Source organism: Numenius arquata, chromosome 1 (genome assembly GCF_964106895.1).
Source record: "Numenius arquata chromosome 1, bNumArq3.hap1.1, whole genome shotgun sequence".
Lineage (NCBI taxonomy): Eukaryota > Metazoa > Chordata > Aves > Charadriiformes > Scolopacidae > Numenius > Numenius arquata.
The window spans coordinates 18,289,136-18,305,849 of NC_133576.1; the positions used below are offsets into that span (position 1 = coordinate 18,289,136).

A 16,714-nucleotide genomic window follows, 5' to 3' on the forward strand; every position below is an offset into this window, starting at 1 on the left:
CAATTACCTTCTCCTTTTCCATTTCTGCCAAGATTTGAAAAGAGATGGAGGGGTACCATAATCCTACACTTTGTCAATCTACTTAATAACCAAAGAAATTAGTTAGGCTAGTATTCAGCTTATGTAAAGTACTTTTATTTAACATGATCCCACAGAAAGTAAACTGAATGAATTTGGGGGTGGAGGGGGAGAATATTTAAAATTGGTTTTTATGGTTGGCATAAATCTGTAAAGCTGTTCATCTGCTCTGTCTGAAAATCTGGCAGGTGATTTGCTTTAAGAACCTGATGAAAACTTAGTATATGTATTATATATTATTGTATAACATGCATGTGTGTATATACACACACACATACAGGCAATCACACAGAGGCAGGCCTCAATTCTCCAAGACTACTAAGCAAGCTATGTGCCATACGTTAAGAGCAGCAAAAGCATTGCCTTCTGAGGCACACTTCCCCTACCAGTAGAAGCCATCTGCTGGCAGAAGAGCAAACTCCAGCTATGTGTGCCTTCACCTCCACTAAAGTAGTGAAGTCTTTTTGACAGACTATTAGAGATTTAGCATTTTTTCCTGAAGGAAAAAATATGAGAATTGGGATGAGAGGTGGTCTAAGTTCCAGCTATTATCCAGGAAAAAAATGTGTCAAGAGCAAAAGAAACAGAATTTTTCTTTACATGAACTAAGCCACGCTTGAGTAGACATTACATCTGTAGATGTGTGACTGATTACCAGGGATTAGAGGAAAGGGTAAGAAATAAAATCAGGAAGGAAGGCTCATGAAGTGTCATTTAATTACACTGCTCAAAAGAGAAACTCCACACTACAACAGAAATAGCATCACCGCAACCATTTTGCTGAATTATTGCTTATTGAGAGCAAACTCCACAGATTTATTTAGCCTAATTTTCAGACATGCTGAACTCCTTTTGAGAGAGAGAAGGAAGATTCATGGCATGAATTTTAGAACCATGACTTCTAAAAATTGAATTTCATGTTGCCATCTACCACAAGGTAATACAGAAACTCTAGAATAAGACTGCCAGAAACTGCCAACATGCACAATACAAAAGAGGCAGCAGATGAATGCTGTGGCAGTAATAGCCAATATATACCAAAAGAAAAGCAGAAGTACTTTGATCAGCTGCAGGCTCTAAACTAAACTCTTGAAATGAACCACAGATGATTCACAGACACTGGAGAGCAGAGGAAGATTAGAAACAAGTGGTATTTAATGAGGCATGTAGCAGCCAAACAAAGAACTATTGCCAGCCACCTATGCTGCTTTTCTACAGTGCCAGGCAGAAGTGAATCTTCCTTTTAAACAATTGACAGTGTGGACTATTCACATGTCACCCATCACTACAGAGCACTGGGCACACTGTGAAATGATGGCAGCCCTTCGGTGAGAAATGCTCAGCACTTGACAGATCAAACCTAAGGAATGAAAAAAAATGGCGACAGCTGACCATGAACAAATGAATCAACATGCTGTAATGAGAGAAAAAAAAATCCCACAAGAGAAAGGCTTAGCCATGCAACTTGGTCAACTTATCTGGTGAAAGTGGAAAGAACAAGAGCCCCAGCTCTTACCATCACATTAGACTGGAGCAAGCAACTAGCAGGAGGAAGAACGTTTTTAAAAGCAGTGTCATAACTGCTGCAATTGTTTGGACTTAATGTTGTCCGAGCTGCTTTAAAGAGGTTTCACGCTCTGACAAGCATTTTGTGCATGAGCGCATAGGAAAAGAATGAGTCAATACTAGGGTCAGCAATTAAATCCACACTCTGACCCAGGTATTCAAAAATACACCATCAGCCCTTCTGAAGCTGGCTGACTAGGGGACGGGATAGAGTGCTCTTGCCTTCAGTCTTTGGTTCAAATTTAAATTGTGTTCGGGCTTTTATTAAAAAAAAAAAAAAGTCACAATATATTCATGACGTTTTAGGGGGAGCACAGTGGTACAGCATCCAATCCCCTTAACACAGACTAGTCTCCCATCAAATCAGCTCAGCAACCGTCACCTTTTATCAACTGTGCTGAAAGCAAATAGAAGGATGAACAGTCCTTTTTCAGAATATTGCCATACTGAAGGGAATATATCCATTTACAGGAGAAAGGAAATCTAAATTACACACAAACCATCTGAATAAATCCTCAAACAGAGCACTATCTCTGACGCCACTGTAATGCTGAAGGGTCATACTCAAAAAGGTAAAGCAGCAGTGGGAAGTTACATGCACCATCCTGCTTCCAAGAATCATCCTGATTTCTTTTAATAAGCTCCCACGAAAGTTCATCTCACTACTAAAATCTTACATAAAGCAATGATACATTCACTGGGCACATAAAAATTTCACCTTAATTTTATTTCTCTCCATCTTTTTGCAAAGTCTTCTAAGGACAACAGTATCATCAGACATCAGAGAAGCAAACTTTGGCTAGCATCCGTCTGTGAAGACTAACATGCAGGCTCTCTCCATTATCCACAACAGTTTTCATACTCACATTCCTAGCACAGGAGTCCATTAAAAGCAGAAAGGAAAAACCCCTACTAGCAGAACATTACTGATTCTATGTGATTATACATTTAAGACTTAAAAGTTTCATAAAACTACTCATCCACTAGCTCGCAGAAATAGAAGACACTGCAATCTTAAAGAAGATCCATAAACTATACATTTTAAGACAGTCTTTTATCCAGAGAAATTAAGATATCTACTGTATCTTAGATGCATACAAATTTAAGCACTTAATTTGTACTACGGACTCAATTTTAATATTCACAAACTCCTGAAAAGACATTTTCATGTATTATTTGAGACAGGCTTCTTTAGTTTAGCTTAATGCTTCTTTCTTTTGCTTTAAGCTAAAATAAGCTTGCTTCAGCTGAAATAACTGAGAATATACCTTTTTTTATTAAATTGTTTTACACTTATACTCTGATTTTAACCTCTGCAAATTTTGCCATACATCTTGGTTGCATCAGAAATACAGATCAGAACTTCCTGCTTTGAAGTGCCATTTGAGCAGAAGGCATTTCCATGTGCAGTTCAAAGCAGGAAGGCTGCTATCCACCACAGAGAGCACCGTGCCATGGATTGCTTCACGTCACACTGCCTTTTCAAACAAGGGGCCTAGACGTCATCTACTTCTGAGGAACATACCTAGTGAAGAGAACATTCTCTTCACCATTGTTGCTCTTCCCTCCATCAGATCAGCTACCACTTTGTTTTTGGAACTGATCTCAGAACTACGGATCCAAGAGCTGGGATACTCATGCCTGTACTTTTTAAGCGCTCCACATGTTACTTCCTGCCACATGCCAAGCTGCAGGTTGCAGGGGGACACTATACCCTTGCTCATGAGATAACATCAACCAGGTGCTGCACCCACCTTCACAATCAGACTCCGGTGCTCCTCAGACTGACTGAAGTTTGTGCCCATTTCAAAGATACTCATCGTTCCTTCCTCGCACAGGTTCATCCAGGTGTGGTATTCTTCACGCTCTGGCAGTCTATCCCAGAATGTCTTGAAGACTTCCCAGACTGTTTCCTGACACACTGAAGGCACAAGGAAGGTCTGGTGTTAGTACAACAGGAGTGCTTCCATAGCATGGGTGGCCAGGACAGTACTGTCCAAATGTATGCTTTTCAGTAGGTTGATATATAGAATACAGTGACTATACACCTACATGTGTAAGGGGCTGAAGGGAGTGGCAATGAAGGTCTCTCCATGATTATTTACTGAAGTAATTCATTACTTCACTAAAGAAAAAAAAAAAAAAAAAAAAAAAAAAGAAGAGGGCAAGAGAGAGTGCACTTGTCTCCTACCACCCATCAAGAACAACAGTATTTTCACCGAGTGAAACTGCCCTTGAGCAATGGGTAAATTTTTAGAAAATATAGAAAACCAAAACAGTATGGCAAATGCCCTCACAGAAAGTAGAGCTGGGGCTTAGTTTGTATGAATAATAGTTGCAATGATCAAAGTTTTAGAGGCTCAATCAGTAACAATTCCTTTGGACTTGGATTTACACAGAATTTAAAATAAAGTTTCACAAATTATAATTGCATTAATAATTTGAAAAACAAGGCAGGATGATGACACAATAACACAATATACTAAGAAATAAGTCAACCTCTAACTCTACTGCAGCTGTGCACTGGGAAAGAACTAGATATCTCTGACTGAACAGACAGTCCGCAAACTAAGGGTTAAATTATCTCGTACTCTGCCAGCTGCTTTAACCTCCCAATCTCACATGTGCTCTTTGCCAATCAGAGCAGTTGGTCACATAATGCTCAAGCAAGAACCTCTCTGTGACCCAGGATAACTGGAAGAGAGGAAGATTTATAAGATTTTCCTTGTGTCCTGGAAAAGAACAAAGCTAAAAGGAGAACTCTAAAATCACTCGACGCAGATGCCAGCCTGCAGTAGCAGCGGACAAACCTGCTTTATGGCCTTAATCAGATTTCACTAGTTACATACATACAGATCAGCAGAGGAATGCTTTGCATTCAGGGAAAGTCTTGACACCATAAGTGAGATCCTACAGGAGACTGACTGTGAATCTATCTCTGGAAAGTCATTTTCTTCAATCAGTACCAAAACCAGTATCTTACCGCTATTACTTCTTGGTACTCTGTATTCTGAATCTGAAAAATCTATTAAACTTGTACTTACTTGTACAAGCACTTACCTACACAAGTACTTACTTGGGTAAAACAACACATCACACGTGGAAACGTCCCTTCATTCATTGAAGAGATGGACATTTTTCTTAAATACAAAGGCTTTATAAACAACCTTAAGGAACTGTTCCACATGCACTAGCACCCTTAAAGCTCAGCTGATTCTGTCACGCTGGATGGCACCATGTAGAAAAAGCTCTTTTCTCCACCCTAAATTTCAGTTTATCAGAGAAGTTGAGACCATTTCTTCATTGTGGAACTCTACAGATACACAGAATCATAGAATCGTCTAGGTTGGAAGAGACCCTTGGGATCATCGAGTCCAACCATCTACCCTACACTACGAAGTTCTCCCCTATACCATATCCCCCAACACCACATCTAAACGGCTCTTAAACACATCCAGGGATGGTGACTCAACCACCTCCCTGGGCAGCCTATTCCAATGCCCAACCACTCTTTCTGTGAAAAATTCTTTCCTAACGTTCAGTCTAAACCTACCCTGCTGGAGCTTGAAGCCATTCCCTCTCGTTCTGTCATTAATTACCTGTGCGAAGAGACCAGCACCAACCTCTCTACAGTGTCCTTTCAAGTAGTTGTAGAGAGTGATGAGGTCTCCCCTCAGCCTCCTCTTCCTCATACTAAACAGTCCCAGCTCCTTCAACTGCTCTTCATATGACTTGTTTTCCAGGCCCTTTCACCAGCTTCGTTGTCCTCCTCTGCACTCGCTCCAGCACCTCGATATCTCTCTTGGATTGAGGTACCCAAAACTGGACACAATACTCGAGGTGTCCTTCTAATATCTCTCATTTCCACGCCACATTCCTGACAGCTTTCCTACATGGAGATTAGTCTTATAGCTCATTTAATATGTGTGACTAGTGAGGAATACTGTCCTCAAACTCTGCATTATTAACTGTCAGTTGTGTATTACTGCTCTAGGACCCTTCCAGCTTCCAGGTAGCTAACTTTTAAGACACAGTAATTAGATAAGGAGTTTTGGAGACGCTTCCAATCAGTTTTGCTTATGCATCTTTATTAATCAGAAATAAATAGCCAAATTTACAAGCATCCATGCACCTTCTCACATTCCCCCTCAAGTTACGCTTGCTTCCTCAGCAGCTGAGGGAGCAAACTCTTTGAGGCAGGGACCACATTTCCATATGACCTCTGCAGAGACCTCAGGCAATGAAGCCATAATCCTGCTTTGGGATTTCTGGATCCTGCTGGAGTACTAATAAGCTTCCCAAAGCAGAATGACATCTGTACTATCCTCTCTATCATCCCACTCATAAAAGCTGGGCAGCCAGGAAAATACCAAAGTCTAGTTTCAGATCCAGAGGCTACAGTAAGGAATACTGTGCTTTCAGCTTTTTTTGGGAGGCATTTATATTCTGCATTCTGGCTAATGTATCTTTGACTCCAGGTGCAACCATCCTGCAATGAGGTTATTCCCTGTGGCTGGGATAAGCCTTCGGGAGGCTAACAATAGGAGTTGAAGCTATAGCTATAGGAATAGCTTGCAAATACATTACAGCGACACTGTCTAATCCTATGGTTTTCAAATGGCAAAAGGCAAAGGACTGGCTTTCCAGTGACAAGTAATAATTGGCAGTAATAATTGAAGGCAGTTTTCCTTAATGCTTTTTAATAAGTTTAATCTCTTTTTAAAAAATGCGATGAGATAGTGTCTTGCCTGAATACAAGCTGCTGCTGTATGAACAGTTGTCCCAATCAGCTCCCAATAGATTAAGGATTTGTTGTGTGTCCTTTCATTTGGAATTAGACACCCCACTGAATTCCAATCCCAAAGGCTCTATGCCATCTGTGGGCTCCAAGCCCGTTAATCACACCTAAGCTGTCAGAAGAGGGTCATATTTTCTGTGGAAAGAGGAAAGGGGATGCAGATAAGGAGTCACATTCTGTACTCTCTAGCCTGTGTCCTGTCTAGCCAATTCCACTGCAGTGAGCAGTAACACGTTGGACATCATGGTGCAAATTGCCTCTGTATTCAGAAGGAAAAGGCTGGCCCATTTCTTCCTCCTGAGTAGGTCTGAGAATTTGTTAGTTCTGACACACAGGGAGAGATTAAAAACCTCAGGCAAACATCTACCCTGATGACTGTTTAAACACTCCTGTTAGCCTTCCCCAGGAAACTGCATCCATCCTCAGCCATGGTGAGCCACTAGCCACGCACAGTCAACCCCGCAACCTTGTTGACATGCAGCCCAACGTGCCATTATCCTGTTTATTCCAACTGGCCAGTTTGTAAAGCAGGGGACTGCTTTGCAGGATAACAAATCCAGGGTGCAAAGGCTCAACCCAAGAACCAGCCTCAGGCCTGCTTACACCTATATGGTGTTCAAAAGCAAATCTGTAGCCTGGCTAAGAAAAGGAACAATTTTGTTTCAATCTTCTTTTCTCATACACCTTTTTCAATGCTTTCTAGTTAGACAAAAGTTGCCACTCCAAGCACAGAAAAAGAACACCATGGTTTCTTCAGTGTGGTTCAAATCATGCTCATGTAAAGAAAGAAACAAGCATGATTTTATCTCCCATCTCTTCTTCAGGTACGTCAAAGAGGGAGCCAGTTCTTACCATGGCTTCATTGACGTGGCCACCCAGGGAACCGAAGAGACATCACCCTCTCAGTGCATTCAAGTTCCATAACAAATGTCATTAACCTTCTTTTAACTTGAAGGTGGAGCCCACCCCTGTGGTGGATTTTTGACTATCTGCTGGCCAGGGAGGTTTTTCAAGGTTTCTTATCAACAAACTCTTGAGAACTCCCATGTAAGAAAAACATGTTTTTCATAAGTAGATTATAAACTTGGAGACAAAAACTTGGAGACAAAAATGTAAACAAAGTTAAACAGGACTTGACTGGAAGATTCAGTAACTATATTTTAGTGTACAAAAATAGTTCACTTTCTTTCCTTTCTGACCCTCCAGCAACTTGCCAGTATCTGTGCCACATATGCTGTCTACATATGCTGACAATAAATGAAGCAGCTTTTGAGTAATATGTAAAATTGCAACCTCTTGAAACCAAAATAGAAAATAAGAGAAAATGAGATTCGGGGGAGGGGGAAACGACCAAACAGATTTACCAGTAAGCCTTTTGACTAGAAAGGTAACTTTGAATTTTAAATATAAAATATTTAAAGTAGATAGGGAACAGGAAAAAATTGCGGCATCGGAGTTTACTATAAATTGACAGGAGCCCAACAGTTCAGAGTTACGACTGAAACTGCTTGCTTCATACAATATGCTGTGCTGACATACTCCAACTATTAAGTAAAATAAATTTGCTGTACGGGCTTTGTGTTATGATCTTTCCAGGAATTTGGGTTCTAAGACTAGCTGGAAAACCCTTAAAAACCAGCCAAGCAGCCGTCACTGCCGGGATGAGGAAGGACCCGCTGAGCAGACCCAGCAGTGCTGCTGCCACGTGTCACCTGCATTGCAGATGAGGCCTCAGGGCACGTGAGAAGAGCCTGTCTCTATGGCTGGGTCTCACGCCAAACTTTCACTGGCCTGCTACAAGGGTAGGCACAGGCACACAGACGTGGGGCGGCATTAGCAACACCAGGCCCTGGAGGAGACAGGATTTGCGATGAGGCCTCTAATCCCTGGCAAACAATACTGATTAAAAGCATCATAAAATCGAGATCAATCTTTTAAGGCAGTGAGCTAAGAGCCTTGAAGCTACGCGTGGGTAGGAAGGTAAGCTCCTCTAGAAAATTACTTCCTTCATCCCATGGCTGCAGTAATAAATAACCTGTATTTTAGAGTTAACTGATCTCTCAGGTACTTCGCCATTTTCCTCTGAAGAATTCAGATGTTAAAAAATGAAGACTTATGAGTCTTCAGAGTCTGACTTATGAGTCTGACTTATGTGTGACTTATGAGTCATACAGAGAGGCTCCCTGCTACAGAGATGTGGTCACTCCAGCTGTCTACAGGAAAGGAAGCAGGCATGCAGACTGACACGATAAATCAGAATTCAAACCAAGAACACAAACCAAAGAGCTTGTTCTGCAGCTTTTCTCCAAAGTCCACTTTGCACGCACATACCACATTTTGCATGTAGTCCATCCTGAAACGCCTCAGAAGTCTAAGAAACTTAACTCATCACTGAGATAATCGTCTTCAAGGTAAGAGAGTGCCAAGGCAGTGAAAATGGAAAGAGCAGCACATTTGACCCATGCCCTTGTGCAAACTTCCACTTGAGCAAAGTGTCATAAGCACTTAAAGTAGGCAAGGTCTTGATTTTTAAAGGCTGTAACGGGTTTCAAAGGCTGCCTTGGAAAGCCGGACATGTAGTAAGACCATGTGAATACCAGCATATCCACTCTGGAAGCCACAAAGCCTAGTGCTTGCAGCGTTTACACTCAAGTAATACTTAAAAATAATAACAAATATCCTGAAAAGCTTAAGATAAATTGTGTTTCAGCCAAAAAAAAATTCCACATAGGCAGGCACAACCTCTTTTCAGTCCTATGAATCTGTAGGAAGGGGTGGAAAAATGGTTATTTGAAGTTCCCTTTCCAAAAGACTATTGTTCTTTTCAAAACCTCCATCTTAGATCTGTGATGAGATGATCTGTCTCTCTGAAGTTTCTACCTCATGCACCTGGGTAGGATACAGAGTCTCTGTGGCTCCAGCTTTACCATACAGGTTGCATTTACCTCTCAAATGAGAGCCAATTAGCCTATTACACTCAGTCCGTGCTCAGGGATTTCTGAGGTTAACAGAAGGGGCACCATATGACAGCCCTGGGCACCGAGTTGGGGGTAGGGTGGCTTTCTGGCCATTTGTGTAAGTGGGCAGTGCTGGAGTTTAATCCCAGTTAAATCCCATTAGTGCTTCTTAAGAGTTGAATCGTGTACAGTGGCTAGGAGCACCGAATCAGGCTGAATATTCTATTTTGAGGCAACATGAGGCCAACTTCTTCTCTCTTTCTGCACAATGGAATGGCTTAATTGCAGTGGGTTTTGATAAGGACAACAGTAGCAGGGAGACTGACAGACACCTCCTAAGAGATGTTTCCTGCAAAGACTCGTTAGCACTCACTAAACAGATTAATATCCACACATGCAGAGAAATCACTTCATCTATTGCTGAAATACTGCTGTGTATGGCCTATAGCATAGCAACCCTTAAACAATATACACAACAAACCAGGATTTTAAATTAAGACAGTTGAATGGGAATTAGCTAATCCACATGAAAAATCTTTTTCTTTGAATGCTTATATACTAAACTCTAGCACATAAACTATTCTCACCAGTAATATTTCAGTAACTACAAAGGATTGTCTTTCATGGGAGAAGTCAAGCTTTTCAGAAGCATGTGCTGACATCTAATAATTAAAATATAGAGGGAGAGAGAACTAGACCTTCTACAAATAAACTTCAGAAATGCATTGGCTGAGTATGAGGTATGCATAGCACGTGCCAGGGATGAGGGGGAAACAAAAGAGAAAAGGCTCACTCAGCCAGACACGTTATTTATTGCATACTTGTTTAGCCAGGTACTTTTTATGACTTTTGACTGTTTGCTTTTATCATTATTCAGCAAGATTTGAATAATTTGTAACATTTAGGACTTCAGCATCATATTGAAACTTCACTTATAACTCTGACCATGAGCAGAACATAACATCATTATTTCTAATGCTTCAGTAAATAGATTTGAAGTGACCCAAGAAAGGGGAAAACGAGAGAGCTCAGTGCTATGCCTGAGATTACCAAATCTAGGGATTACAACTGTGCATAGAACTTCATTCCTGAGCAATACCTTTTATTCTTTCCAAAGTATCAAAACATCCTTGTCACTCATCAGCTATGAAACACTAGAACACGGCCCATTTCCTTCTTTGGTCAGTATCTTTAAACACTATCTTTAGATTTGAGCTTTGTCTCAAGTTCTGGCTGACAAAAATGGTTCTGGCAGAGGGACTATCTGATCTTGTGAAAAGAAGATGTTCTCATGAGCATACGCTGAGCTGTTTAAGACAGTGGATCACAATAGGAAAAAAATGCAAACAGAATTTAGGAAAGGTAGCCACCAGAGTAATTACATTTCAGAGGCAGCAAAAGCAGCAGTATTAATCCTGAACCTTGGTGTCAAAATCCAGCAGCCTTTGTTCTACCCAGTTAACAGGCACAGGAAAAATGGTGCAAGCCATGCTACCTTGCAATCCTCATCTTGTTTCTGTTTTACTCGCTTATTCCACTTCCAAGTCTATTGCAATCCTGAGCCAATTTACACCAAAGGGAATGGACAGATTCATTGAATTGTCTACACAGGGTGACTGGTCATGACAAGACTTTTGGTCTGAGTGGATGTGGCTATTTTTCACACAGTAATTTTTATTTACCAGGGGCTTGGGCTACCATATCCCTGCCAGCAGTAAAGAACATCATTATTCATAATCAACCATATACGGCACACTCACTATCTGAAACCCCACTATTAGATTTCCACAAAATCTTCTGAAGCCTCCAGTTGCCCATTGGACACACTTTGTGTTCATCACAACAGCCCAGCTCTGAACCACCACTAGATTTACGTGACTCCTCCAGCAGCAACCACAACATTGCCACCTTTTAAAAGGACATGTGTTAAAAACACTCTGTAAGAGCCAATCCATAGATCTACAGTGCCCAATCTGTAAGCATCTATGACTGATTTCCATCTTTATATTCTAAGAAATGAAATACAAAGCCAGCCAACAGCAGCAACCTCCATATAAATCTACAAGAGATGCAGAGACTATGTCATACTGGGGACTACAGAGACAATCATAATCCCAGATTCATCTCAAAAGAGACTGAATGTAATATCTTCTGCTAATGCAAAATTCAGTTTGTTCTGCAATCTAATTGACTGTAGGAATAAATCAGCACTTGAGAAATCTGTCGTTTAGACTGCAGGTGTAGGGAAACAAATACTAAAAGACCCTTATTCCTGGCTGGTGCTTCTGACTACTACAGTAATAATAACAACCACCAGTGAATAATCATATCATTACTTGGACTTTCATATGCTGAAGGGTGCTACTGCTGTTTTAGAAAACACTGATTTTTCTCCAGATCCCTGTATTTTGCCACCCTTTGATATTATTATTTTAACAATTTATTATATATTCATCATAGCTCTTTATCTTTTATCTTTTTAAGGCTGAAAAAAATCCAGATGATGTAGACTGGGAGAAAAAAAAAAAGCTGTATACTGTTAAGCCTACAGCTATATGACTTAAGCACTTGCTTAAAGCCTCTGACAGAGATGTTCGTCAGTCAGTCTCTGACACTAATAGAGGCTTTAACAAGCTAGCAAAAGTAAATAAAGCTTGGAGCTACAGATAGATAATTATATTCCCACCTGCTTCCTTCTAGGGTAGATATAGATAGAACAACCGTAACCTGGATAATCAGCACATGCAAACCTTTTCTTTTTTTCTAACAACCTCTAACAACCTTGCCTTCCATGGTAGTGGCAGTTTTTTGCTGATAATAAAGTAAAACTAAGGAAAGAATAGATTCCAATGAAACCACCCTTTCCAGAGAAAGTATAGGATATTAAATCATTCCTTACTTCAACAGATAGAAAATACAAAGAAGATTCTAAAAATGCAGACTGAGACTGAAAAATCAACAGATTCTGTTGATTCCACACAGGAATATTTATTCCCATATGGGGTCAGTTATTTTTCTCATCACTGGTAGCAGCTGGTCTCTGAATGCTAAACAGTGGTCACACTCTTTCTAGGACTATTTTGTTGACAGTGCAGACAAGAAAGTCCATCTCACTATTTTATCACTGCACCAATTCAGCTAGCTGACAACTACATGGTTTCAAGAAAAAGCTGGTATATAACTCAATAACACTGAAGGAACACCTTTACTGTGGATGAAAGTAACAGCATCATCAACTCTCACTTACCTCAGGTGAATTTACTCAGGATGTGATTAACTCAACATCACCAAATATTTGTGATGCAGCACATTGCCACCAGCAGAAGGAAGATGACAAATTGCTTGAACCAGACCTTGCTCAACTTGCTGCTAATTAGTCACCTCTGCTTCTTGCAGAGATCTTTTTCAAAAGTTTTAAGCTAGAAGTGCTAAGGGTGATCATAACATTTCTGCTCAAGAAATTCTTGTGGATTGTGGAAGCCATAAATCCAGTAGGAAAGCAGATGGACTAGGTGGATTTTTGATTCAAACTGGGACCATTAAGTTGTAAATAAACTTTTACAACCTAATTTACAGATTTTTCTTCTTTATTATCACTTACACTTTTGCTTACTTACCCTTACATACACCTACCACAGATTACTGAGGGGTGACTGCAGTTAAAGCACATAGTATGGATTCATTTTGAGCAAAACAAAGAACAGTTGAGCATTACTGGGTGGACGTACACAAGAAGCTTGCCAAGCCTGTCAAACTGTCTGTGTGATCATCAATATCGACATCCCTCGCAAGCTGGGCACACTTCGTATTTGAATGAGCCTCTGATTCCATATAATTCCACTTTGTTCTTCAAACGCATTCTTTGTGTTTACTTTCACACAGACAGTCAAGCAACTCCCAGTTTTAATTGTTTTTCACTGCTCTAAACAAATAAATTGAGTTACCTGTGGGACTTTCTTCTACTGGCAATCAAAGAAGTCTCATTAAACAAGTGTCTCTGAACACCTTGCCTTCTGCTTTAAGTGATAGCAGCTCTTTCCCATTCCACCAATTGCATGCAAACATGTTAAGACACTATGAATTGTTCGAATGCTATAAAACAGAGACACGCAAATACCAGAAAGCGCTGCATGACCTCGACGCCCCGTTCCAGTGTTGTCAGACAGAAGGGTTTGAAATACATCATACTGCTGTAATATTTCATCACGTGAAAGAAGCTATTACTGGGAATATTTCAGCTTTTCAGAGAAAGCCCTGTCACACCAACTGCTACATCTAAAAAGAAAGACTTCACCTCTATTATACCACAGCCTAAAACAGAGAGATGGGCTTTCTTGACAAGAGAATACACTACGCTTTGCACAACGAGCCATAGTCAAAAGTCACATGGCTGAGACACTTATGTCTCAGACTTGACTCTTTTCCAAAAGATCCCTCAGTGAATTCTACTAGCACTTGAAGAACACTAAATAAAAACAACAAGCTCTGCCATTTAGCTAACCTGTACATAACACCTATTTTTCTTACCATTCAAATTGCTCTATGAGAAAGGGCAATTATTAAACACTACCAGTGGTTTCAGGGACTGAGAGTTTTTACAATACATGACTGTAATCAGAAGGTGGGTTTTTAGCTTAGAACAGCTCTCATAAGGAAGATTATCACGGAAAACTAAGTTTCTTGGGTAATAATGTATTTTCTATGGCCTGGTATTTATTATGTTTAAAAGCATTGTCTACATTTTTTAATAAATAAATGTTCTGTATCAATTACCCATGAGACATACAATCACTTACCTCTGAGCTTGAAATATTTCAGATGGTTGGCAATAGCCTGCTCAATAGATTCATCAGGGCAGATCTTAACTCCACTGGGAAACAGAATGGACCGCTTCCTTCGTAACAGCACATGCTTGTTGACCTGCTCAGCATCCACAATGCCAGCGAGCTTTTTCAACCCAGGAAGCAGAGAAGGGTTTGCCAACTGCCAGCCACTGAGCTGAGGGGTTGGTGAACCACCTTTAGCCTGTCCTCCTGCTGTAAAATTAAAATCATACATAAATTTCTCAGATGAGATAGCGATGCAATCATATGTATCTTAATGCTATTGCTCTGGTCTCTGAAGGAAGTAACTGTGCTTTTTTCTGGTAACAAAACCTGTCTTTACCTGACTGTACTATTATAAACAACCTTAAGCTCTTTACAGCATTCCATCAAATGGTAACATAACCCTAATCCTTTGAATGCTGATGTTTTGTCTTTAACTTCCCTTTTGTGATTTGTCTTGTTTAAGTCAATGGGACTATGTTTGTGAATAAACGTACTTAAAATCTTTCAGGGTGAATGAAATAAGTGAATGAAGTAAGTAATTAATCAATTAACAAGTCCTTTTATTCCATATTTTCTTTCCACAAGAAAACACTTCTATCCCTTGCATCAAGAAAGCTGCTTGAATTGACAGCTAGCAAGTACACCTTTCACCACCGTGAGATAGGCCCCTACCTGACTGGAGTGGGGGGAAAAAAAGGGCTCATCAGCTTTAGCTTTTTTTAAAATTCCCTATGTTAGTTGTCCACATCACTCCAGAGGAAACTTTACAGCTGAGGGGAGCATGCGTCTATTTGATTTTAGTCTGACAGTCTAATTCTCTGTCCTCCAGTCAGCAGTCAGCTGATCTGAAATTAGTTAATTTGAATTTCTCTTTTCACTTTTTCCCAAGAAAACATGACTGAAGAAGAATCACAATGAATCATTTACTAGAGAAAGAACAGTAATAAACGTATGGCATTTTTCATCCCACAGATTATGAGCTTATTCTGCAACTTCAAAGTCAATAGCACCTTTGACTTCGATGACTGAAAGATGAAGAGCATGGCTATTTTGATGGTATATTAATAGTCAGGTCTAGTGCAGAAGACCACCACCAGATGGTACATCAGAGGGAGAAGGGAACATGAAAAAGGTCACTAAGGCAAAAGCCCAATCTTTACCCAAACTGACATATCTTCAGTGTGCATAAGCAGAAGACAGAACCTCACTTTTTAATAGTTAATTCAAAATTATAAATGAAAAAAGCACCAACATTTATCAGTAATTAATATATCTCAAAGTTGGAAAAACTTGCCTCTTGTAGCTACATTTTACACTCAAAATAACACAAATGTACAGTAATACCTCCTGGAAATCACTCAAAGTACTGCATATTTACACTGATTCATGGCACAGATTAGTCCCCTTTGTTATAATTAAAGCAGAGAGGTATTTTTATTTCTACACGCTGCCACAGGTAAACTTTGAAAGCATGAATACGAGTAAGTTTTCTGCATTACCTGCAACTATTTGAAGATCGCCTTTCATCACTCCCAAAACCGGAAAGCAAAGAAACATTTTCCAAATGAAGCCGGACATACTTATTTGTGTAAAAAAAAAAAAAAAAAAAAAAAAACAATATGCAAGGAAAAAAAAGAAAATCTGTTTTAGCAAAAGAGCTGTTGTCTTTAAGGTATCCTTGAACCAACCAAGAGTATTACCCTTCTTGAAAATGCCTTGACGTCACATATAATTATCTTTGGAAAAGACATTAGGTAAAAAAAGTCAACCAAGACATCCTGGGAATGTTCTTTTCGAAGACAGTATTCCACTTCAGTGAAGAAACAAGAAAAGGTGATGGAAGTAAACTCCTTGGAGCTAGCAGATGGACTGAGACAATTTTTTAATTTTAATCTGGCCAGCTAAGCTCTTTACCAGAGCTTGTCATACCATTAACAGACAGTCCAAACAAGGACAGCACCTTTCACATTTAATTAACCACGTTTTTTCATTGGCCCTTCAATTTCTGCCCTTTTTTTAAAAATTATGCTGACCACAAAACATCAGAGGGAGCACAGTAGTCTCCAGCGGAAGGTCTCAGCGTGTTTTCTCTTCTCCGTGTACAAATGTCTGTATCTAAAAAGGCACTGACTCGCTTAAACACCGATGCGTAAGTAGCTAACACCGAAGCAATCTTTCTGTAGGATTGTTTCTTCTGGTGACAGAGCTAATACAGCCCTGCCGCCCGAGCCTCTGCTGAAGCAGAAAATCTTGTGCTGTTACACCACTGTCCCTCGCACCCCAGAGGTAACGCCAGGGCGAGCTGGGATTCTTTCATCTCTGTTCAGGTATTATCTGACATAAGCAGTAGGAAGAAATTAGTGCAGACACCTGAAGAAATGATGAGCTAAAAAGAACTGCAGAAAGGCCAGGAAAGCAGCAGCAATCTCAGCTCCCCTCCTGTCCAGGGTCAGCTCATTGTGGAAACGTGTACAGAAGCAGTCCTG

At 40.2% G+C, this 16,714-nt stretch overlaps 1 protein-coding gene across 1 annotated transcript in view; it reads right to left on the minus strand.

Moving 5' to 3' along the window:
* IMPG2 (interphotoreceptor matrix proteoglycan 2) overlaps positions 1 to 15,806 on the minus strand; it is a 56,652-nt gene extending 40,846 nt beyond the window's left edge. Inside the window, exons 1-3 of the mRNA XM_074164093.1 lie at positions 15,728 to 15,806; positions 14,196 to 14,435; positions 3,399 to 3,565 (exon numbers count right to left, since the gene is read on the minus strand). Of these exons, the coding sequence (XP_074020194.1) occupies positions 3,399 to 3,565; positions 14,196 to 14,435; positions 15,728 to 15,806 (486 nt within the window). The remainder of the gene's footprint in view (positions 1 to 3,398; positions 3,566 to 14,195; positions 14,436 to 15,727) is intronic.
* Between the last annotated feature and the right edge of the window lie 908 nt (positions 15,807 to 16,714).